This window comes from Callionymus lyra, chromosome 3 (assembly GCF_982586985.1).
Source record: "Callionymus lyra chromosome 3, fCalLyr1.hap1.1, whole genome shotgun sequence".
Taxonomy (NCBI): Eukaryota; Metazoa; Chordata; class Actinopteri; order Syngnathiformes; family Callionymidae; genus Callionymus; species Callionymus lyra.
The window spans coordinates 38,052,753-38,078,642 of record NC_141820.1 but is presented as its reverse complement, the minus strand read 5'-3'; the positions used below and the strand labels follow the sequence as shown (position 1 = coordinate 38,078,642).

The 25,890-nt window shown below is 39.4% G+C and overlaps 1 protein-coding gene across 2 annotated transcripts in view; it reads right to left on the bottom strand.

Annotated features, from left to right (window-relative positions):
- Positions 1-2,412: 2,412 nt before the first annotated feature.
- Positions 2,413-25,890, bottom strand: part of cerk (ceramide kinase) — a 36,339-nt gene continuing 12,861 nt past the window's right edge. The window contains exons 2-13 of one of the 2 annotated variants that reach the window (XM_087787828.1): positions 23,915-24,037; positions 21,660-21,782; positions 18,645-18,770; positions 18,079-18,145; positions 16,832-16,977; positions 14,093-14,167; positions 13,879-14,031; positions 12,062-12,167; positions 11,488-11,567; positions 8,301-8,497; positions 5,320-5,537; positions 2,413-2,959 (exon numbers count right to left, since the gene is read on the bottom strand). In XM_087787828.1, coding sequence (XP_087643954.1) covers positions 2,854-2,959; positions 5,320-5,537; positions 8,301-8,497; positions 11,488-11,567; positions 12,062-12,167; positions 13,879-14,031; positions 14,093-14,167; positions 16,832-16,977; positions 18,079-18,145; positions 18,645-18,770; positions 21,660-21,782; positions 23,915-24,037 — 1,520 coding nt within the window. In that variant the 3' untranslated portion in view covers positions 2,413-2,853. The remainder of the gene's footprint in view (positions 2,960-5,319; positions 5,538-8,300; positions 8,498-11,487; positions 11,568-12,061; positions 12,168-13,878; positions 14,032-14,092; positions 14,168-16,831; positions 16,978-18,078; positions 18,146-18,644; positions 18,771-21,659; positions 21,783-23,914; positions 24,038-25,890) is intronic. The other variant, XM_087787829.1, reaches the window with a different exon arrangement.

Genomic DNA, 25,890 nt, shown 5'->3' with positions numbered 1-25,890 from the left:
TACTGTGCTTTCTTTCTTCCTTGGGTATTCCATTGAAATGCAATACATAAATTACGATAAACAGCAGATTTGTATATTCTGGATTGATGTCATGAACAGAAAAAAAAATCCATTCCCCAAGATTTAAAAAAATCCTTTGGTGCCTGCTTTTGTGGAGCACAGTCATTGAGGAGAGAATCAAAGTATACAATAATTGGCTCATCCCCTGTATACTCATAGTGCTCAGTGAATGTTTGGAAATCTCAGAATTAGTGGACTGTCGATAACTAATTGGACCACGGTTGTAAAAAAGTACATTTATTGCATCAATTACTTTTGTGTCTTTCATCTTCGTGACGAGAATACTCGACTAATGCGCACAACACAGCGGGAAATTGAATCTACCCGATACGTTTGGACTCCTGCCGTTCACATGTTCTTTCTTCCGTAGTTCGGGTGATGGCGGCTCTTGTGTGGGATTCTTGAAATACCACTCCATCGCAGCAAACACCTTTTGAAGTCTGCTGCTCTTTAATGAAACATGGCACTGGCCTCACATTAAATGGTGCTGCTACGAGGAGAAGAAGAAAGAGCGGAGGAGTGCGATTATGAACGCCGGAGCAAAGGGCCGCTGATGTGGAGAGTTGGACCGCTCAACTGAAGAGCGTGGAGGATGTTTTACTGTCGATCCCACAAGTGTCAATATATCCAATGGAAACAGAAAAACCTGTTTATCTGGTGTATGTTGTACTTTCCTTCTCCATGCTGTGTGAAATAAGGATGACCTGACAGGTAGAATAACTCTTTGTACAGTCTTCTGCTGGGATCATTCAAGATCAGGGTTGTAGTGAATTTCTTTTGAAATGTATTTAAATATAAATGGTTTTGTTATTATTTTGATGCATAAGAGATATTCACAAAAGAGAAAAATAAAATGAGGAAATAGAGAAAAAGTCTTCTTTGCTCAAGATAGAGCGTAAAAGTAAAAAGAAAAATCCTAAACAAAATATTGTGGTGCTGAAAATGCAGAAATGTGACCTAACCAAACTGGCCAGTTTGAACCCTTGTGTGGTCTCCGGGTCAAGGTCAATAATCTCCCTGGCTTCCATATGAACATAACTAGTGGTGGAGGTCGTTCACCTTGACTCAGAGGCAACACAAGGGATACATCAGACACATTTGTTTTAGGGCCTCTGGGTCACACTACACTAAGGTCACCATATTTAAACTGCTTTACTTTTAGCTATTTCGGGTCTTTTGGCAAAGACTCACAGACATTTGTCTCATATTACAGCTAACGCTGACCTCAGCATCATCAATGTGTCAGGTGTGCAGTGACATCACGTGTTTTCAATGAGAGGTTGATTGTTTGTGGTTGCTGTGAGTCTAACGACCTACAGAGTTTGATGGAAATAATCTGCTGACCTGCACTTATAATGAAGATGTCTTATATGTTGTTATCATATGGCTAAGAAGCGTTGAGGCACCACCAACCACTTAGCAACCACTTTACCTTATTACCCAAGCACCGCTGAGGTCCATTTAATGTACAAGGTGTTTACCTAGAGAACGTCTTCTCCTCTCTGCACTCTCAGAGATGATGCTCTTTCTGTCGTCCTCATTCTTTTGGAACAGTTCTGGACGTCCTTAACTTACCATCTGCCTTACTTCAAACATTTGCCCAGTTTTATCAATTATATTATACTATGAACTGTAAATACTCAAGCGTATTTTACACTATGTGTTTGAGGACAATCTGACAGTGTTCTTTATAGCAATATAAAAATATGTACAGTATATTGTTTAGTATTTTATGTTATTCATATAGTTTTGTTACAAGGAGAAAGAATGGTGTGAAAGAATGAGCTCGAGAGCATCAGGTGAGACAATTGGATGGACAGTATCTTACTCCTGTCAGATGTTCAAATAATAAAAAGATTAAAGTAACACATAAGTCACTGCAAAGAACTACACACTACACAATTTAAAAGTGTTCATGATTCATTTGATTTACAAAACAATGATCAGTTAATCTATAAAACTGTTTTTTCTTCGCAAAAGATCATTTTTTTATAAGGATAGTTAGATAAATCCTGAATCTGTTCAGTGTGGCAGCACAATTTTGAAAGATGTCATTTTAGTACTGAAGTTAGCTTCCTTTCATTTCCCTGCACAGGAAAACATTTTTTCAGCTGGAGGAGCTCAAGTATCCTGAGGTCTTGTACTCGAGTGAGGGGTTTCTCCCCATTTACTCACACAGGAGAAATGTGTTTCTGGGCATCTGGACTCTCTCTGAAAGTCTGTGAGAAGACGACATAGGTTAAGGTCGCTCTGGCGAGGAAGGACTGTTGGCCACGGTGAAATATTCTCAATTCATCACATTCCTATTGTGTTCTACCACAAGATGGCACTGTGCCAATCAAATCCAAAACATTTATATTTATATTAAAATATTTTTCTTTTCTTTTTTATTTCCTGGATGACATTCTTGTCAACAAAAATACAAGTCTTTAAATAAAAATGACGAAACAGTCTAAACACAGCAGTTTAAATTGTGCATGCTTGCAGTGATGTCTGTTTGTTACCTGAGTTCAAAGGTCACCATATCAACGTGAACCTTGGTCTGCATTGACTTTGATGGTTGTGAAATGTGGTAGAATGTTTTTATTTATTGACCATGGAAGGACAGAAATGTTCAAGGAGTAAAGAGTCACAGGAGAGCCATGGTTGGAAGGCACACGCGTGTCTAGTCCTGCTCCAGCGAGACCCAAAGCTCCACACGTGCACACCTGTTTACAGTGTGATGAAACACCATTCCAGCTGAGACCAGAGTTCAGGACGCTGTCGCAAAATTGGCGTCCCAAGTTCTGTCGACTAGCTGTTCACATGTTGAGTCCAGAGTGGAAACGGCTCCTCCAGCGGACTCGGCTGCTGGTCCTCGATGCCGCGGGCAAACAGCCGAATCAGTTGGCGCTGGACGCTGCGGAACAGAAGCGGACACACATAATGCATCATTTAGCTTGAATAACAAACCATCAACTTAATGACTATGTTCACTTCAACGAGCCTCTGCAGTCCACAAAGCAGATGCCAGAGTGACAGATGAGGCACCACGGAGAGCAGAACTAGGCGGCGGAGAGAGTAGAGCGGCGTTGGTCTTTAAACAAGTAAATTCTTGTTTAACTTTGACGAAAATAGAAAGACTATAAAACTAGAAATCTGCTGTACACATCAAAGCAAACATTTATTTGTCTAAAACATTGAAATACATTTAAACTTTATTGGGTTGAACTCTTTTCATTTTAAATAATATCTACCAAGAACAATTTGTTTATGTTCAGTAAGTTCCACATATAATTATCACCTAATAGTTGTTATTTTCCATCTATATGTAAAGTATAGACATTTTAAAATCCACTCAATTTGTCATTCAAAGGACGTTTCTACCACCTTTAAAATGACATTCTTGAAATCTTCAATTGAATAATAAACCCTATTCATCCACCTACTACCACATATATCCAGGATCTGAAATAATATCCCTGGAGGGTCAGAGCATTGAACAGATGTACAGATTAAACTTCACAAAATAAAAAAACAGAGACACATGGAGGCTTGAGTGCAAACATCATCCACAACCGGCTCTTCCTGGTGTGGACCACACAACATGTGTGTGCAAGTTCATGGCAGGGTCGTCTTGAGGGAAAAAAAACAACAACTTTGTGCTGTTATGCTTTGTCTCAAACTTAAGAAAGAAAAACACAGAGAAAAATATCTTAAGAAGGAATAAAGATAAAGATGGGAGTGTAAGAGACATCTTTGTGGTGTAAAGCTGATCTCTGTGGCCCTAGAAGTACCTTCCTGCTCATGAGAGCGCAGCATGAGCTTCACTCTCTCCAGGGATGAACATTTGTTCAGTGGCGGAGCTAATGCTACATGTTTGATATTCATGCAGAAAAGTTATTCAGAGTTCAAGAATCCGAGCGTAAGAAAGCTCACGTTGCTTTATTTACAGCTACATCTGTTGTTTACCTGCTCCAGTTGCCAAACTAATAAAACGTCCTGTACCATTTGAAACCTTGAGTGAAGGATTTATGAGAATAAATGCTGCTGTCGCTGACGTGCTGCTGGTCTGGCCTAGAGTTTCAGGGAGAATTCCTCACTTCCAAACTCTTTTTTTTTTTGTTCTGCTCGAGCTATTACATTAATTATCCCTGCAGTGCTCTGGCGGGCTCACTCCAAGAACGATTAGCGGGGAGGAAGAGGCAATAAAAGGATGGACTTTTGCTTTAATTAAAGGGGAGTAGACTTTTTAACATGGGAAGGGCCATTAAATTAGCAACATTAGCGCACCATGCATCATTGGCGAGGCACAATGGAGCATGAAATAAATGAAGCGTCAAACGGGGTCAGAGTGGCCGTAGGTCTTCAAGTGTGTGTGCGGGGTGTGGTGGGGTAAACAGCGACCTGGACGGTGAGGATTCCAGGCCAGGTACGGTTAAACGGCGCTCCTGGTGTTGGCGCCGTGGGAGGCTTTCCTCATTTAGCAGCTAATGATGAGCATCAACGTACTTATTTATTCTTAATGACGTTTTTATCCACTCGCGCTCTTGCCTAACCGACTTTTTAATCGCCGCAAATAATTCCCAGCAGAGCGGCGCTTTATAAAGAAAACATTACAATGTCAGCAGATCCGACCTGCTGGTCATGATTATCTGTGATTTGGAAGTTTAGGTTTTAGTGGTTTAACGGTTGATCTGTGTTCGTACTCTCATCAATGTATGCCTACTTGTACCTTGAAGTTAAAGTGAAGAGCTCGAACCACTTCACTTTAGTAGAAAGATGATTTTATTTCTCAAACTTGAAGAAATGAAATACATAAATTTTACATGTTGTTTTAAAGCCTTGGAAACTTTGCCAGACAGAGAGTGGTTAGTTAACCAAATGATTTTTTTTTTTAATTACTTACTATAGTTTATATAGCTTATGTAGACCAGAATTCATGGGAGTGATTGGGTGGAATTTTTGTTTTGTTATTGTTGTAGTCCCAATGTTTAGCTTTTATTTTATTTGTGTATTTTGTATTTTTATTTGTGCCATTCGTCGGAAAAAGGAAAGAATTTTCGGTATTATACTCTGTGATCTAATGTTTTTTCCAATAAAAATGGTAAAACAAAAGGTGAAGAGCTCATTCATTTGTGAGAGACTTAAAGTAGAGTTATGCTTCTTAGATGCCTCTCTCAAGAGAACGTGCCTCAGGGGAATATTTCTATTCCAACAACAGCGATCCTAGTGAGACCCAACAACCCCCTGGTGGTGGACCACGACCTCGTCACCCACCTGACTTGAATGGAGGCGTGAGGTAGAATTTCTCCGTCGCAGCTCCAGCTGCTTTGCTCCTGGCCGTAGTCGCAGGTCCGGGTCGGTAGGCAACTGGGACTGAAGGCAACCGGGTTGTTGTTGGATTGGTTCGGGTCCTCCTCAGGGACAGGGTCATCACGTCGGGACCTGAAGTGAAACCTCCGCACTCTGTGAACCTGGACGAAGGGGTGATCGAACTGTGGAAGAGACAACGAGTAAATATTCTTCAGAGAAACTTAGTTCAAGAGTGTTAAGGATTCTTGTTTCTGACAGGAAACGTCACAGTGCCCAGCGAGGCTCCAGCACCATCATACTAGAATAGATGTGATGTTATTGGCCACAGTTAAACTGAAGCTAGCCGTTGATCAAACACAATATTCACCGTCTGTGTCAAACATAATCTAGATTTCCTTTTAGCGTTCCTGCTGCGCCACGTTTAAGGAGCTCTCCTCGCCGTGCGGCAGATCCATCACGTCTCCGCAGGTCTTCCGGGCCAGCGCTAAGAACAATAATTAATTTTGTCATTCAATATTTTTCCATTTTGACTTCCCTGTGGATAAAAAAAAAAAACACTTGTTCATCCTCTTTTATCTCCTGATGGAGTCATGCGGACTCTGTAATGAAAAGCAAATTTCCAGGTCAGCTTTTTTCATTCTGGGGAAAAGAAAACAATCGCAGGAGCAAACAGCAGCTCCATTTGTTAGAAATGAATTTGTCAAAACCGTCTCGATTCTAAAATAGCCGCTCGCTCTCTCTCTCGCCCGGCCGGCAGAGTGACAGCCATTTACTTCACATCAGACTCACTTTATGACTGCCGCTGCTTTGCATTCACGGCGCTGTGTCCGCCTAAAAGGCTTCTGACAAGGCCATGAATACACTTAGCAGCCTCTCACTCCTTGTTTCTCCTCGCTCGGCTGGACACTGATCCTGATATTAAGTGAACTTTGATGCAAAGTTCCATTCGGACCTCTCGCACCGCCCGGCTGAGTGAAGCGGCAGGAACAGCTTGATGAGCGTCACATCACTTATGATCGTCGCTGCTGTGCCCGGAATCTGTGTAACTGGTGATATTATCACTCGGGGATGACTTTGCTTTCCAAGCCTCGATTCTGGGATCCCGAAACTGTCCCAGAGAGTTAGTCTAGGGCCGGTCCAGAACCAACACGCGTGATATTCCTTTTTAATAAGTTGTACTCCATCGTCAAATCAAGTTTCCTTATCATTTCTGTCCATCTTAATTATTTATTTATGAAATCAATGTCTCTTGTAGTATTCAAGTGACCACTTTGAAATGAAAAGTATACATTGAAATGCGTTACTTTAAAGCAACATTAAGATACCTTTTTAACCCTTCAATTGTTGTTTTAATGGGTAGTGGCAGTTGCATTTATTTCTGTGACTTTGAAGCTCATGCGAAGAGAACCACAACAAGAGCCTTTGTTTCTGTTTTCTTTCAAGGAAATTAATGTGGAGATTTCAATATTCATGCCACTGCTATTACGTTATATCAGTGGAGAGAGCCAAATACGTTCAATCTTGTTTCTAGGGTTGAATCACTTAGATCCCGGGTCTCCAATCCATTGCTCTACATGTGGCTCCAACACAAGCGTGATGGGGTCCCCTGCTATTCAGAGAGGATGAATTTGAAGAAAAAATAATAATAATGTGAACAAATAATACCTTTTTTTGTATAATATGCTTTTATTTTATGGCATATTTAACTGTTTCCTATCAGTCCAATTGATTTTGTGGCTTTGAGTGATATTATTGGACACCATTGGAACTCCGACATGTATTTTATACAAAGGCTATTCCTTTATTACTACAGTAGCAAAGTTGAGTGATAACAAAATATGAAAAAAGTGACAGTGAGTAAACCTTTTGGAACAAAATATTTGTTTAGAAAAGAGCTCATTTGACAAGACAGAAATAACCCTAATACAACTTATTCTACATTATGTTGGAGCATTATTTAAGAATGAAACAAATAACACTTAACAATCCATTTTGTCAAGGTTACCACTCGACACCAAGTCGATTTGTTTTATTGATTTAATCGTATGCTGTGTTTTATGCATTTGAGGTTTGTTGTTTCTGTTAGTTCCGTTCGCAGGCTGCATTATTAGCATTCCGAAGACAACACTCCTTGGCAGAGGTAATCATTGTCTCTGTGTCTTCCTCCAGCCTGATGAATGCTCAGAATTATCCAAAAGTGAATCTTATAAGCGACCCTCAGCGTCACAGAGCAGACGCTGGAATAGGAATCACGTACAATATCCTGCTAAAAGGGTTTAAAGTCTGGCGGCCTTCCTGGAGTCATAATTACTAATGGCGGATGATTCCTCACTGATCCTGCGAGAGCATTAGTCTGCCCTCGGCCCGCTCGTCCGTACAGCGGATCCCTGATGCAGCGATTAGCGACGCCTCCCAGGACCTCGCCAAAGGTTATTTATGATACGTGGGAAGGCAAAAGGGCTCCAGCGTTTGAACTTAAGTGAACCGATGGTCGGATTTTGTGCCGAGTCAGCGGATGGAGGTGCCAGCGCAGCAAGTGGGCCGACTTCTACTCACAATCCAGCTCGCTCAATTTATCCACGCTGGATTCAAGCAGAGCTCCAAGTGGAAGTCTGCTAAGTGATGGACAGAGGAACTTACTCAAGTCCTTTTGAACTTTAACAAAAGTTTCTCCCTCAACTCAAGTCAAAATAGCTTCAACTTCCTTCTTTTCCCATCAGGTGATGCCACAACCTCTTTGGATGTTTTTCCCACAAAGTTTGAAGTTGCTCTATACTTTGTCCAGGTTAAACTTGCACCTGAAGGCATCAGTACATCTTTGGCGTGAGCCAAGTGCATTGATACAGTTCAATGAAACTTACTCTATAATACATCCAAATAAACAATGGCTCATTCTCAAAAATGACTTGAAAAAAGAGTGACCCGTCAACAAGAGTTTAACATACCTGATCATCTTTGTTTGTGTGACGGAAAAGGTGCCTGAGGAAGTCCAAGCGGGAACACTCGCTCACCAGGATCAGGTCCGTGGTGCCGTCGGCGAGGTGTGCCGAGGGTGAGATGCCTTGAGGACTCCGAGGACAAGCACAACTCATGCTGGCGGCGTTGATGGAGATGAACTTCCCACTGATTTCAACCCAACGCCCTGAAACCAAAAGAACCAGTAAAATGATTATTAGTTTTAATATTTTAGGTCCTTAGTTGAAATGAAATGAAATGAAATGATGGAGACTTGACAGACATATATATACACAGTACAGGCCAACAGTAACACCTAACAGTAAGTTTTTGAAATCTGGTCTGGCTGACATTTGTTCTTAAAACAAATGATGTAATGATGGACACTTTTTTTCTCTTCATTTAGCTGATTGATTCTTGTTAAAAATATGAATTCTAACGGTTGACCGGTATGGCTATGTGTTCAACCTAACTTATGCAACACAACTGATGGACCAACTACATTAAAAGTCAAGAAATACCACAAAGTTACCCGGACAAGACAAACCTGCGAAGTGAAGCCCATGTCAAAAGTCTGCAAAGTTATTAGAAAAAGCTGGTTACTGATATATACTAACTAGACTATAAGACATGTATTCAGCTATTTCTTTTTTTGTTATTTTTGTTTGTTGAGTACATAATTCCATGTCTATATGCTCATCTCAACAGTAACACGATAACACAACAGCATTTTCTTTTGAATTGTGGTGGAATTTTGGCCTTACATGTAAAAGCAGCAATAAGTGTCGAAGTAGAGAAGAAGAAAGAGTGTTAATGTATGTGCTTTAATGCTCAAGAGGCCATCAGATGTTGAACACTACACTACTCACTTCACACGCCACAGACACTGTTTACAAGTGAATCAAAGTTCCACCCATGGGAGCGACGGCCGCATCACTGGAGAGATCGTTATCGGAAAGCGATCACAGACGTCCATATTAAGCATCTGTTCATAAGAGCACCTCAGAGGCGAAGTTAAGTGCTTTCAGAAAGAGAAACGATTCATTACATCTCTCCCCTCATTTCACAAAACAAACTTAGCGAGCGGCATGATGACAAGCCCGTGGAGGCTGCATCAGTGTAATGCTGGATCAACCATTACGACTAAATAATAGAAGGAAAAAGGAGGATAAATATATGCAATCGTGGGTTTGCATTAGATTGTTTCCAAATGAGTATTTGCTTTTGGGGGCGAGGCGAGCTCATGCTGCAGATACTGTGTCGTGCCTCATTGATTCAGCAGTTGTCGGAGATTTCCCTCACCCACAAGTGGGGGAGAGAAATAAATAAGTCAGAAAACAAACAGCAGCGCTGGCGTGTAGCAAACCCCCCGTCAAAGCCTGCAGAGCCAAATTTCTCCCTGATTAGTCTGTCACACATCTTACACACAGCAAACAGGTTACGCTCACACACACGCTGTAAGAGGAGATAATAGGGATCCAGACATACTTCACGAGATCCCACCAAATCATGAATTTTACATTATGACGCTAATTAGGGAGGAAAAATAAAGCACACATGGCTCGTCTGCTGAACGCCGCTTTTTTCATCTGCCTCCACTTCTAAACAGAGTGTTGTGTGTGTGGCTCCTGGTCACGTGTGTGTATACACTGTGAAGGTGTTAACAAAGAGACTCTCAAGACTGCCACCTGCCTTCGACCCTACTGTGTCGTGGTGCTGCTCTGGTGACCTCAACTCTTCTTCTTCTGTCTATTGATGTCCACATGAGTGAGTCTTCTCTTTGATTCATGGCTTGTCCTGATGTTTGAGTGTATATAAAGTAATCCAGTGTTCTAATTCAAATGTCATCGATTAATGTAGTTATCAGATTACAAATATTTTAAGATTGGTAATGATTATTACACAAAAGTGAATATGATATTTTTCCTTATAATAAACTGTTCTTCTTTTGCAGATAAACAGTTCACAACACACATGAAAAACCCTCAATAGTATTCAAGAATGTATAGGACTTTTTTTAAATATAGTAAAAATTGTTCCAGTAAATAAACCCAACCAGCTAATTAAATAATTGTTTCACATAAAGTTACGACTGCTTAAGGCAGACATGAGCAAAGTGCTGGCCACATGCAGACTTTTGACTGACTTTCTTTATATTTTTTATCACCAGCTTTACACTCAATATGACTTGTTAAACTTCCTCTCATTCCAGTATCTCCTACATATTAAAATAAAAGTTATAAATCAGCCTTTATGTCGTGCTCCCGACGATTAAATGATTCATAAAGAAAATATTAAAATAAAATTACTTTAAAATCAAGTTTAATGTAAGTTTTCTCATCATATTGAGTCGCTTTTTCTGAATCACTTCATTCCTTTGTCCCCTCACAACATTTATGTTTACCTTTTGGACAAAAACAAAACTTGATATATCTTCATGTGTACGTGTTTTAGATGTTTCACAAAAGAACTAATTTGGAAGCTACTTTGAAAGAACAGCTATTAAAACGGAGAAACTAATGACCCTGGAAAAGCTCAAACAGTTTTTTAAACAATAATATACTCATTTTATTCATCCATAAATAATTTAGCATTCGTTGTATAAGGACAATAAAGTTACCATAAAAATGAAAGCAAACACTTTCTCAAAAACACTTTTCCCAAAATTGTTTTAAGATGTGTTTTTTGTCCTTCTCAGGCCACCATAGACTACACTGAGTCTGCTAGTACCAACATTCATTACATCGTTATAACAAATGCTTAAATGTTTCTTGTGCTTTTTTTAAATTAAACTTTTTTTTTTAGTTCCCAGACACAATTTTAACCTCTTTATATTGAATAAATAAATACAAAAATAAGACAAAAGTATTTGAGGTACTTGATGCAGCACTGATATGAACCAAGATTAACTATTAAATTATAGAACATTTAATACAGCTCTTAAATTAAACTACATGCAATATATGTATCCCCAACATTATCTAAATAAGACTATGAAAGGAAACAGATTTATTCTTTGCAGTGAACTTCACATTTTGTCATCTTCTAGCAGAAACTGAAACATCCTTCTTTGTCTCACCTGCCTGCAGCTTCTCTGTCCTCAAGCAAACAGAGGCAGAGAAATGCAAAAACATTAATAATTTGACACGTTTCAAGTAATGAACTCCAAAAATATACCTTCATCAGGCTTCCCGCTCTCCTCTGACGTCTCGCTGCACACTCTCTCTGATGAGTTCTGGTGCTGACAGACGTCGCACCTGAAATACAACGGTGTCTTATCAAAACCATCAGCAGCTGCTGCATTATTCAAGATTTTAACAGGCGTAAATGATTTATAATTTCAGGCAAGAATCAGTCGACGCTCGGCTGGCTCGCATACGTGTTATTTAATATTTCAGCGTTAGAAATGTTCCAATAAGGCTGCCACAGCATTTCTTATCGTTTTTTACGCTGAAATAAGTTGTCAGGGAACACGGTGTTTTCACAGATTAACAGCCCCGGCCTGTTTCAGCCCTCTGGTGAACGCCGCCTCGCATCTCAAAAAGCAAAAGCACTTAGTCAAGAGCTTTTGGGAGCCGCTGGAACGGGCTCTCAGTCCGCCATAAATCAGATTCCTGACAATGTAAACTATCCCATTTAAGCTTTGGCAGGTGCTGCAATCTAACTGCATCAGATAAGTTAGCACATTGTTAAAGGCTGCGGAGAAAGGCGCATATCGGCCATCTCTCTGGCGTGTGGTTGCTTCATTTACCCTGTGCGACAGCGGCGCTCGTCCCTGGGGTTCCCCTTGTCGTCGTCGGCGGGGAGGAAGGAGACGGTGCCTTCGTAATTGTTGAGGCTCAGAAAGGTTTTTACCCCTGGAACAGACAAAAACAAATACATTGGCACTCGGCTTAATCTGTTTTTGTCTTTCCAATTACACCAAAAAACGCAATTTCCACTGCATCTGTGACACATCTGCATCAGTAATTGCTGCGTGCGTCCTCTAGAGGCTGGTGTGGAGACAAAAACAAATTATTCAGTCAGGTAATAGTGCTCGGATAAGAAAGGTAGTTAAAAGCCAAAGCTGTTAGCGGTGTGTGTGTGTGTGTGTGTGTGTATGTGTGGGGTCTCATTTATCTTTCTGTGCATCCAATCTGTTATGTGAGTGAACTACTAGCGCTCTCATTTCCAGCGCCAGAATCCAATCGATCAGTTTCTCCATCTGCTGGAGTTTGTTTAAAGTTGGAGCCACAGCCGTGAATACAAAAAGCCTCAATTTGGGTCCATTACAGCATTGTTTAGTCACATGTTGTTTACATGTTTATGCTTTTGTTCAGCTGGTCTTTTGTAAGACTCTCTGGGGTCCACACGTAGTTAAACGCTGTCCCTGCAGCAGCTTTAAGCTGAGAGAGACCATCGTTCTCAAGAGGCAAAGACGGATTCTCTTTTTTCTAGACTCTAGAGGACATTCTCCTTCAGCTGTAGAGTAGCTTTGTTTTCTTCAAGGTGTTGTTGATTTGAGTGTTTGTTGAATTTACTGTATATGTTCGTACATACATAATGTTCATAGGAAACGTTTCTCATAAGAGTTTAATTTAAGAACTGATACCTCTTCAATTCTTACATCAATAGCTGACATTTTACTGACACAACAGTGATTTTAGACATCCCATGTATTCTTTTCTGTCCGGTCACATGATACAAACAGGAGTTGCTACTTGATTGATGAGTATTGTGAGAATAAAACATGCTGCTCTCATCATTGTTTACATGAAATATGTTTATCCATGAGTTGTCAGGTGAGCTCTGCAACAAACAATAAATATCTAATGTTTTGTGAGTCAAAACTTTCTGCTGATCCCCCTGACTCCTAGATTCAGCAAACACAACTTGTGAGTCAACTTGTGTGCAAATGATATCATGACATACACAGTGAAACATCCAGATGTAATAGAAGAGCAATGAGACATCACATACTTGACCAAGAACATTAAAGAATTGTGTAATATACAAGAAGTGTGTTAACCAATCATGCCATCAGTTAATCAGCTCACAGGATTTTAACGCCAACTGATTCTTGTTTCCCATTTTTAAATACCATATTTAATACATATTAAATAAGGATGATTTCCAGAATGTAATCTCCTTTCAGCAATTATAAGAGCCATAATCCACCTGAATTCAGCCTGTTCCTCTCCTCAGAGTTTTTGGTTTTGAAATTTCAATTTATTTCACTATACCAATTTAACACTGGTTAGTTCAGCTAGTAATATTATATTACCAAAGATCAACAATAGAACAGTACAAACTGTTCCGTCAGTGTCCTCGTAGTAGCCTTCTGTTTTAAAACAGTTGCTGACACCTGCTTTTCTTTTATTTAAACGTCTTCTCAAGTCTCTATTCTGAGCAGAAACTGTCATGAGTGTCTGATCCTCCAGAGTCGGAGTCCTGGCCTGCCAGCTCAGAAATGAACTTCACATTAAGTGAAAACCTGACGGGGTCAACAGCAGCAGGCTGGGTTAAAAACAAAGGTTACATCTTCCCGGCCTGGAGTCACTCATGGTTAGGACAACACGGCCTTAATACCTGAAAGGTCATATCTGGCGGGGCCCAGCCATCTCATCCTCTCACTGTCCACCAGCATGTCTCCATAGAAACCGTAGCCGAGCAAAGAGACGGAGCATCTGAGGAAAGTGTTGCCATGGTGCACGGAGCAGACGTCCATAGGTTGAGAGTCACCTGTTTAGAGACGAGACGTGACCCAACAGCACACGGACTTATAGGTTTAGAGTCAAACTACCGATGATGATGTGGAGGGCCGACGTCACTGGGTCGTTGGTGCCGACGCTGGTGAAGCAGATACAATCAGTTGAACCTGTTGAAAGAGTGCGAGGCATTGGACATGAGGGCAAGCATCCAAGACTACAAAATAAAGGCTTCTTTTCTTCAACTGGTTAAACATAGAACTAAAAACTTCCTCACAAACGGGCAGGAAAACCATTTTCAATATTTCAGAATTAGCATCGGATATGTATCCTGATTAACATTTGACCAGTTGTATCTTGTCATAAAAAGCTTAGTGACTAAAAAGATGTTTAGGAACTGAAAATAACTAAAAACTTACAGAAACTGTCGGTTTAGAATTTGTATTTTAGACACTATGTGGGACTCTGTGTTTTTTTGGGTCCAAGCAAAAATATATTTTGAATAGCTCATTCAAAGACCCTTTCTAATGTGTGAAGTTGGTGTCTCCAGTCTATCTACTGGCCTGTGACTCACTTCCTGTCCTGCCCAGGGGCTCACTCAGGTGTCAGGACCTCTGCAACTTTGGAGTTGAATCCATTCTCCTATGAGTGTCTTCATTTGTAAAACCAAAAAAAAACCACATTTACTTTGAAATATTATAATTTCAGGTCGACCCTCCACAAAAGTCATCTGGTCTTTGAAGGAATTGAACTCTGCAGTGTATAGCGCCAGCATTAAGAAACAACATGCAACATATCTGCTGTGAATGAGAGCGATTTGGGGAAACTTTTGCAGAGGAACAGATATCTTTCCTTTTCCAGGCGTTAACGATAAATTAAGAGCATTGGGATGAGCTCAGCGGCTGATTGGTCTACTCACTCTGCATCAGATGGCTAATTCATCAAAAGATTGATGGAGTCACACAACTTCATAAATAAACTGAGTGTTTGAATTAATTACAGCACAGTTTGTTTTGATTAAAGAGAACATTCATTACAAACATATCGTGCTGGAACAACCTCAATCTTTCTGAGTCGAACAGTGATGCTTCAAACCATCTGTCTTCGTGTTTGTTTGTCACACATTTTCTGGTGGGCTTGGAAAGAGGATCTTATTTTGTAAGAAAAACACCCACAATAAAAACTATGAATAATAACTTTTGTTGCCGTTCAGGTTAAATAAAAAAGATCAGCTCAATTTTTTACAAGGAGTTTGTGACATCAGAGTGGGTAATGTCACACTTGGAGACTATGTACAAGATGGATGTAGAATCTGTGATCTGATCCACGGTTTGTGAAGCCAGGTTGTGTTTGCCGCCATCTAAAGTACACTCGTAAGCGAAGACTGGCACGACTCTTATGCATATCCACTGAACATGATTAATGGGAATATAATCTAAAGGGAAATATTAGAAGCAACTTAACTCCCATACATTGAATTCTCATAATGAAATTAGAGTTAAGGACCCAATCTGAATTTTGAACGGACTGTAAATATGTTTTGACCGGGCTCATGAGTCTGTCTCTGCAGAGAAAGAGGATCTTTATGTGACAACAGGCATCATAACTTCAGAAATGTTATATTCCACACTGAAGCTTCCTCTTGAAAGGTGAAGAAGTTCCATCTCTATTTCTGCATCACGCAATTTCAAGCTATCTGCCTACTTTGATGAAGGAAATGGACCTTCTGGCCCTGATAAAAGACGTGTGAGCGAGATGAAGTCTAACAACCGTCGGCGTAGAGAGTGCTCAGGGAAGTGTGACCGAGTAGATCAAGCCTCTCATTCAGCGACAGACATGAGCCAGATGATGAGCTTACACCTACTTGTACAATCGGGATCTAATATCACTGGTCTGACCTGAGCTCCCTCTCTGACTCCGCTAAGCTTCATTATCGCTCTCAGATTCTTCTAAGAAAGTGTCGAGCAGCATTTGACTTCTCTCGAGTGACTGTTTGAGTGGATTTAATCTCACGAGCAGATGTTTCTTCTTGGTTGATTTGTCTGGGCTTCTCTTTCCTTGTAAGGAGATGGAGAGAGTCACGATGTTGTTCTTCACTGGATATGTATGTGAGAGGTTTTCTCTTTTTCTTAAAAAAATGTTTCCTTAAGTAATATTGAAGTGAAAGAATTTTTTTTTTTTAATTCCACAAACATTTTATTCACTTCATTGTTGAACACATTCATTAGCATCACAGACAAATTAAGTAGAGTAAAATATTATTATAAAATTAATTGTTATTAATAATATTAAGTATATTTTATACAATAAATGATTCCTTTATCTTTCCGTAAAACATTAAGTATAATATCCAAGATTAATTTCATAATATAATCTTTTATTTTGATATTAGATGCTAATTCTGTTAAATCCCTTTCCCTAAATAAAGCAAAACATTTAAGATGTATTTATACAATATCAACATTTGTTATTCCTTCATTCATTTTCTGTGATGCTTGTTCCCTTATGTGGGTCGCGGGGGTCTGTAACCTATCCCAGTGTCATTGGGCGAGAGGCGGCGGACACCCTGGACAGGACGGCAGTCTGACGCAGGGCACACAAAGACACACAACTATTCACACACACACTCCTACCTATGGACAATTTCCCAAAGTTCCCAATCAACCTCTGTATGTTTTTGGCCTGTAGGAGGAAACCGGAGTAAACCCACATAACAGAGGGATAACATTCAAACTCCACACATTCATTATTATATTCATAAAATATAGAATAATATTTACCACTTGAGATCTTTAAAAATAATATTTTGACACGCCCGTTTCTCTACACTGTACCTGCTGGGATGATTCCGATGCGAAGAGGACTCGGGACAAACTCTGTGTCAGGCTGGTCGAGGTTGATGTTGTGGTCGTTTTGCATTCTGATGACCAACCCATGTAGAATCTCGCTGAACATCCCGTCGCCTCCAACACACACCACCCTGGACAGATGTAGAACTGCATCTGGCACAATTGACATCACTTCCTTCATGTAAAATCAATCCTCATGACCACATGAAATGAGCTGAACAAAACATTAGCAAACTTGAGTAGCTTTCTAGAAGGAAAATAAAACCCAACTAATTACTGAAGTAATTTGTGCTGTACAATGAACTCAATTTTTACGACACATTACCCACAATTACTAGTCGAGGCAACGTGAGCAATTTGATCTTAAAACATGAGTAATGTCTTCGTTTTAAGGCTTTGGCCGGATCAACAGTTACTGTAAGAACCTCCACATAATCAACTTGTCTATTTAACCAGATACAGTATCAACGTAGTATAGTATATATAGTTTACATCTTCTGGAAGTAGAACATAGAACACATGTAAATATTGTAGAGTGATCTATAAAACTAAAGGACAGGCAGAAAACTTGTTATTTTTTCCCACAATTATCCTGTTATTTATCAAAACATATGGTGTAATATCAAGAGCATAATAAATAATGAATAAATTAATTAAAATTAAATGTTTTCATTAATATGTTTAGATTTGTGGAAATGAGAAAATATTGTAGTTCATTTTAAAACCTTTATAAACCTTTATTGCATTTCAAGCTAGAAGGATTAACTGTCATTAAACACTTTCAAATGATCAAAAAACATCTTTTAACACTTTTAAACATTATTATAATTTCTTTCTTTCTTTCTTTTCTATTTCTCTGAACAGAGGGTTCATGTATTGAACCGCACACAAGGGCATTGATTTATGTGAAAAGCCCAGAAAAGAATTTGAGTCAGTTTGAAAACTGGTTTGTGACTCATGGGTTAATGTATAGCTGTATTGTGTATAAAGAGATGTGTAAAATGAGGTCTTGTGGGTTATTAACCACGTCTTAAACCGAAGTAAAATCAAAGGATTGTGATTAAGGGTGTGCAATCTAAAGTAAACTAGTAAACCATAACTAAATTAACTATGTGAGAAATGCAGTTTATTCACACTCATTTGGCTGTTTGCTGACCCAAACTGTTTTAATGACATCAGCTCCAGCTTGTGTTCTGTTCTGACAGCAGCATCCATCATGCTTGAGTACTCACCCGTCATATTTGTCAAGATCGGCCTCCGTTCTCAAGTGTTCTCTGGCGTGATTGGCACGTTCAGTTACTATGGAAACAAACAGCAGATGCGTTGAAAAGCTATCTTGGTCTTCGGATCAAGGTCTATTACTGTCAGATATCAAACACCAGACATTGAAAAGAAGAGTTTTCAGCAGTGATGCTACGTAGAGTCCTTGTACAGAACAGGCGAGTGGGAACTAATATTTCAACAGCAAATCTGTTTACTGGAGCTAAAATGTCGACACAAATACAGTCTTGAAGCTGATGGAAGTCCTCAGTGAACAGCAGCGGCCCTGATGGACCATCAACAGCGGCAGAATGTGTGTAGCAATAGCAAACACTTACTGAATAATAGATGTGCTTGGATACCCAAGCTTATCAACTACCACAACTTCTATTACGGTGGTCGTGTGATTAATGGTTCCGGGAGCTAAATCATATTTCTGCAAGGATCCCGCGAGTCACCGGGACGTGGTGGCAATCTACAGTGTCGCCGACTGGGGGTCATTTTTTATTTACACATAGAGGTAAGCATGAGGACCCACCTATCACATCAGCTGAGATGCAGGCGCAGCGAAAGAGCGGCGCCACCTTCTGCTCGTAAATGAGCTTTCCACGTTGCTTCCCTCCGTAGGGATTGATGTAGACCAGAAGATTCTTCGGCCGATTGGCTAGAACACCAGGGAGTTGGTTATAGTTATTAAAACAACACATGGAAGTACCTCAACATGCAGGGAAATATATTTCACTGATTGCTCTACTGATGTTCAATTATAAATGATTAATCACAAATAAAATAAATTATTATTTGACGGTTAATGTTCAGTATTGAAATGATGGTTTAGGTTGAAGGATATCTGAGTTTTACTATCTTATCTGTTAACTGGTTGTAAGAACTTCGTTAGTGGTTTCAGTGTGACAAAGGGAGTGTGTAATATAAATCCTACATAATTTGAATAGAAAACAAAAACAATGTAATAATTTTCATCCATCCATCTTCTGCCTATCCCATGTCAGGTCAAAGCAGTCTCAGCAAAGAGAGCCAGACTCCCCACCTTAAAAACCTCTTCCTGCTTCCTTGGGAGAACACTGAGATGTTCCCAGTCCAGGCAAAAGACATAGTCTCTTCAACATGTCCCAGGTCTGCCATGACCCAGAACACCTTCTGTGGGACGCATCTAGGGATTGTCTAAACTCAAATTCGTGACTCAATTTGTTAACCGTGTATCCTTTTGCTTGTAAACACATCTTTGACTTGAGTAAAGCAGGACTGAAGAAAAGTGATCATTGAAGACATGTCTCTGTTCAAACGAGTGTCATCTCTTTTCGTCAGTCAGTAAATTTGCTGAAGTAAATGCTACAGCAGCAGTGACTTATCCTGACGAACCAACACAGGGCTGTAAAAACTCTATCGAGGGAGAGCAGCGAAGACGGCACGTTGTGAACAACTGGGTTAATAAAAAACAAAGACAGAAGCTTAACCACCGTGTAGAGGACTGACGACCCTCCATGGAGGCTCAACCCAGAACTCAAAATGAATGAATGAACCGTCAAGAGGTTTGATGAGCTTTTCATGAAGTGGTTTTTGAAAAACCTCTGTCAAATTGACTGCTCCCCAAAATGCACCACTGGAGAAATAAACGATGTCTGTTGTGGGGGCGAGTGAAGAATCAATGGCGAGGCGCTGCATCATTTGCTGATAAACCCACAAAGTGCAATAGAGAGTGTTTAATGGCTTGTTTATGGTGGGCTGAGGAAGATTGTTTTCGGGACAACAAGCAGCGATTCACAGAGTCTTCAAATTGAAAATTAATGGATTGGGATCAAGTGTTAAATGAGCACAAAGAAATCAGGGCCGTGATATTGTTTGGCAGTAAGACAAAAGTTCCATTAGATTCTATAAATGGAATGTCAGTAGGTAATCTGACGGAGCTTATTGATGTTATTGAACACAGCCAGAAATTAATAAGAGGGAAAGCGGCGCCTCCTACCCAGTCATTTGAAGTTATACCCGGTCCAAGTTTGTGAGCGTTTGTTCTCCGTTATTATTATACAACTATTGGAATCCTTGGTTTATTTGATTATCTGTTAAGTCTATGGTGCAGTTATTGTGACAAAAGCTGTGCAAATGAGTAAGGTGATCTGCAAATCCATAACTGTGTCTCTGAATTTATCTACAAATGCGTAACATACAATTGAAAGACATTGAAATCATCTTTAGGTCAGGTTCATTATCATATCAGCATTAGTGTGGACTTATACGTTTGTTGATTCTAGGCTAACATTAAAAATACTTTAGCATCTTTGCACCTCAGTACAACTAATGTGATAACTCCAGTCTCTTTACTGGCATGTTTCAAGTGTCGACACTTACAACTGAATAATCAGCTACATGTCTTATTATAACTTCAAGATGCAGTAACTGAGCATTATGATGATGCTCCCTTTTGAAGTTATTACTTTATAAAGTTCTCCCCCGTCTGAAATGTCAGCAAACCAGTGTTTACGTTAGCGGAGCTACGATGTCATAATGGCTTCACTCCTCCTCCAGCCAGCCATCATGCCCCGCTTTGTTTATTCAATGAGTCCATTGGAGGTAGAGACTTCCGGGATTGATGACAAACCTCGGGGCTTGACCAATAACAGCAGAGTGGGTGTGGTTAGAAATATGTGATTTCAGTGGGCGGGGGCTTAAGCACATTTTTTAATGAGTATATTTTAATTAAAAGAGAGTTTTGTGTAAAACAGACACATACTGATGAGAACAAAACAATTAAAGAGGGAGAAAAATCTGTATCTCTTTGCTTCGGCTGCTGCCCTGAAAGTCCCGTAAACACAATAAGAAAGATGGGTGGGGCCATTGCTTCACTGAAACATACTGTCTTTCTATGACAACTGCTTCACAACAGGAAAAAACATGTTCCTCTTAAGTGTGTGTAGAAAACCAGAACACAACCTGACTCAAGGTATAAATAAAGTCAGGATCGTTTCTGGCAACATAGCCTGGAGAGTAGTTTTGTGAATTTAATGTACTTAAGTAGGAGGTTTGTGATGGTGTAAGCAAGCGTTCATCAGAGTATAATTAGCATCCTGCTGTGGGGAGGGATGTCACGCTCATAGATCACCAATGGACCTTCTGTCCTCACAGCCATTACCAATCCTTCCCTCTTTCTCCCTATAACTCCGAGTACACACAGCCACAGCACTTGCTAGTTCTCGACAAATCCCGCCTTAATCCGTCGCATGTGCTTATTAAAATTGTTAAACAAGCTTTGGTTAGCTCTTAACACCTTAAGCGTCTGCGTGGAATCTTTGCTCTCGTTCAACAGACTAATTGAGCAGAAAGTATACGCGTATAACCAGCGTTAGATTAATATAAATGTTTAACTTTGACTAAGCTTTAATTATGGAAGAATCTGGAAGGATGAGTCACATCCTCTGTTTGGCTTGACCCTTGCTGATGTAAATATGGGAAATTAAATTCAATATTTGGGTTTGCAGACGCCCATAACAACATGAAAACTTTCAGTTTCAGTTTATTTATTTAAAGTCAAACTTACTCATCAACAAAAGCTGATTGTTGATCGCATTGATCCATTTCTTACAAAGGAGATGATCAGCCGAGTGGAAGGTGACGTCACTACAGCGCCATCGATGTCTTCTTGAGCGGGTGACATAGAAAACTGAGGAGAGAAACCTGAGATAAAAATCTCCTTTTCACATAGACATAAATCATTTCGTTGTATTGCTTATTTAATTTAATGAAACAAATATGGAGTGCCTCAGTTAGTCTGTGCCACAAGCGTTGTATATTATCGTTCTATTGACACAAATAAAAGGTTTAACATGGTATGTTTAAAATGGACATATTTGAATTCTATTGGAATTCTTCTACCCCCTTTTCCTTGACCTGTTTAAATTGCCCTGCCTTTAAAAGATTCACTAACAGTTCAATAGTCTTTAAGATTTATTAAGACATAAGGTGTTCATCAAAATGGAATGTATTTGAATGTTCATGTGGTCTCTTCTCCCCCTTTTGCTCCCACTTTCCTTTTACCTGATTGAGTATATACATCTGTTTGTATTAAGGATGGGAACTTGCACTCTTTCTTTGAACGTCTTTGGTCAATGGAAGAATGTATATTTAGTCTTCTATGGTTTGATTTTTAAGCACAATTTTAATGAGAACCTAGCTTACTATAGTTTTGACAGTTTAAACTAATGTTTACTATAAAGTCAGACTTAATATACTAACCTCTATCTTCCCTTCACTGTTTCAATACAATGCCTCTTGCTCTGGCTGGATTTGTGTTTCCATTAGAATTCTCATATTCCATATCAGCACATGTTTTCAACCTACAGCATTATTTTAGATCAGCAGATGTTTACACAGAAACCACCTAAAGTCATTTCCAGTCTAGTTGTGTCAGCATGTTAAGGAGAAGAAGATCAAAATCTCGGACTTATTCTTCTATTCGTGTCCACTGACCGTCATTTATGTAAGAAGAAGGAAGAGATTTTGATCTATTGTTGCATCTGATTTATAAAACCTGACAGGCCGTTGAAGGAAATTATCCGTTTACTACCGGCATAAAAATACTTTATATTCTACATCTTCTACTGCAGCATTTTTTGGAGGAAAACTTTAGTACTTTGTTGTCACAGTCAAAACATACAGAGGTGAATTGAAGACGCTTAATATTTTCCAGAGGGCAGCTGACCTGTCCAGAGTGAAAAAAGAATGAGTATGAATAACTTATCAAAACACGTACTTCAGATGGACATTAACTTTCTGCGGAGTCAGAAGCGACACACTCAAGATTCAGATGGAGAAAGATCCCTTTTAGTGATTGGTTCTGATGAATAATGCAAATCAAATCTTGTTTGGGTTTGATCTAATGGATTCATAAGTCGGTGGAGTGATGCCATCATATGCACAGGCTGGGACTCGCTTGTTAATGGATTACTTGAGTTTGTGGTTCAGGCTTGTTTTCAGTGTCGGTTTGCTTAGAACCAAAGGCACTGAAGTTGTTTGTTTTGAGGAAGTTTAGATGGAATTGGTCCAAAACGGAATTTAGGGGATAAGGGTCAAAGAATGGATTTGTTGACGCTGAAGTTAAAAGTTTAAGCCCTTTGTTATCTCAGGGTCAAGGTGACCCACAGGCCCGAAAACAAATGTGTTTGTGGTATCCCTCTGGGTCAAGGTGAACAACCTCCGTCACTGCATATGTATATATGGAAGCCAGGGAGGTCGTCCACATTGACCCAGAGACAACACAAGGGATACCACAAACACATGGCAAACATACAGCAAATAATTCCAAAATACAAGCAGCAAATTGGAAAAAGCAACACAGTACACCTTTCGAATCTACATGTTCATGTGAAATAATACATTAAGAAGTCTCTCCTATGTTACCCTAAACATCAGTGTTCGCACTCAGCAGCAGTTAAAAGCAAAGTTGTCAAAGAAATCCGGTCATAGACTTCCACAAATAATAATAATTGTTTATTAGATCATAAAAGGAAGCAAATAAAAATCAAAACGCGTATTTGATGCTCAAAACATTTCATTGACAGATTGCTGTGACTAAAATCAGTTGATATGATGTTGGAATATCCTCATTAAAAACATTTATTTGTTTGCTTTACTGACTTAAATAAAATAAAAACGTTTCAATTTAAATTTGACTACTAATGAAATGAACCTGCAAATGTCAACTCCATCATTTTAAAGGTTCCTCCATGTGAATTAATGAATACAAACGTCTGTCACAAAATTAATGAAAACTTCCAAACAGTCTGTATTTGGTACCTTTGAAACCATGTGGGCATATCTGTACGTGCTGCTTTCTTGTTGTCCTCTCGACCTCTGTGTTGTCTCTGCCATCTACTTCCTGGACGGCAACTATCTCGCCGACCTGGACGTCGCAGCCGCCTGCAGAGACATTAGCATATTCATATTTGCCACAAGGCGTGACGCTTTTGCCAGACAGTCTGAATAATAAGGGTTTTCTTATAACACAGTGGACCGCAGATAGTCCAGAGGTGAATATTTAACACCTGCAGAATCTGTTAAGAGGCAAGAAATAATGATCAAAAAAGTGTTTGGGAGAAGTAGCTTCATTTGAATAATAGTACATGTTTCAGAGAGAAAACCAAACGCTAACCAAACGTTAAGAGATAAATTAGCTTGTTTTACAATCTAGGTTTATATTTAATGGGGAAGTTCTGAGCTAAAGTGTGTTTTAAATTTACTTCAATTACTTTTGTATCACAATATATATTTTTTTTATCTCTGCATGTGTGAGAAAGGGAAGTTAAGAAGTAGAGATGTCTTTGGGCCATGAACAGTATTCTGAAGGTATATCATGCTAAGACCTTGAGGATAATAATTCATCCAACTTTTTTTTTGGAAACCTTTGTAGCAATATAATAGATGGCTTGTGAAACAGCGACAGAGATATAACAGCAAATTAACAGCTCCGTGCTTCAGAAAGTGAAGACATGTGTTCTTCCTTTTCAATTGTATACAAGCAAAATAATGTGACTTTGAACTAAATCTGGTGTCTGTTCTTTGAGTTTCAGCTGCAGGTCAGTCCAATTTTGAGGAACAACAAGTCACAATATTCATTAACAGTAACAATACAATTAAGTACGAGTTAAAAAACAACAAAATAATGTTCTACAGAGCAGGAGCACTGGTTATCAGTTGGACAGGTCAGGAAAAAATAGATGTTCCTCAGTCTGGTGTTTCTACTTTGGATGCTCTGCAGCCTCTACCCAGAGGGTGTTTTTGAACCGTGGAAGAGAACACACAGAGTAAACCAATGCACGCACAGGGAGGACATATAAACTCCGGTAGATGCAGATTACAGTTTAGAAAATGTATTATTTTACCATATTAGGTTTTTAGAGTATAAACCTCAACATGGTGGTGAATAGAAGCACAGATCCCTGGTACCATAATGGCACCGGTTCTGGCTTACTGTATTGGTAAAAACCAGATTAAGCAACAAAGATTCCGGTGCCTTGTATTATGTCAAAACCCAATTTTATTGTTTAAAATTCAAAATGAATATTTGGTAATTGGCTCTTACTTATATAGCACTTTTCTATGCTTATTCAGCAACCAAGTTATGCATTCACCCATTCACACACACAATCACACAATCACACAATCACACAATGATTGTAGTAAAATATTCATGGTAATAAATAATATAGTCATGAAATTAATACACAGCTCACACTCTTAGAAAATGAAATGTATTTTTATATATTATTGTTCTCAATCTCCAAAAATCACTTTAAATGGACTAATTTACAGCCAAATTTTAAACCCAGGGTTTTGGGCGATTTTAATTAGTGCCAGAGTCGAAAAGTACAGGTTTGGCAAATATCAGTGAACACGCAGAGAGTGAAGGGTAGTGTCTGTTAATTAAAAAACCACTTCAAAAAGTTGGACTTCTCCGGGGAAATGAAAAAGCCAGCAGGCTCAGAGGTCATTTGTAATATCGCCACATTCTTTCAAGATCTTTCGCCTGCTCGACATCAACTTGGTCACTCCAGGATACTCCAATATTCCCAGATGCTTTTACGTGACATTCATTTTCTATTGGTGAACTTGTTTTAAAACCATTTCGACAGCCCACACTTCATCTCATGCCTACACTCTTGTCTCTCCTACACATTTGCTCAGCTGATTTGGTGAAATGGAAGGGTGGGAGGCATGACATATTATGTCTCCCCCGAGACTCTGAGGAAATAGGATTTCATTTCTTTCTCAAA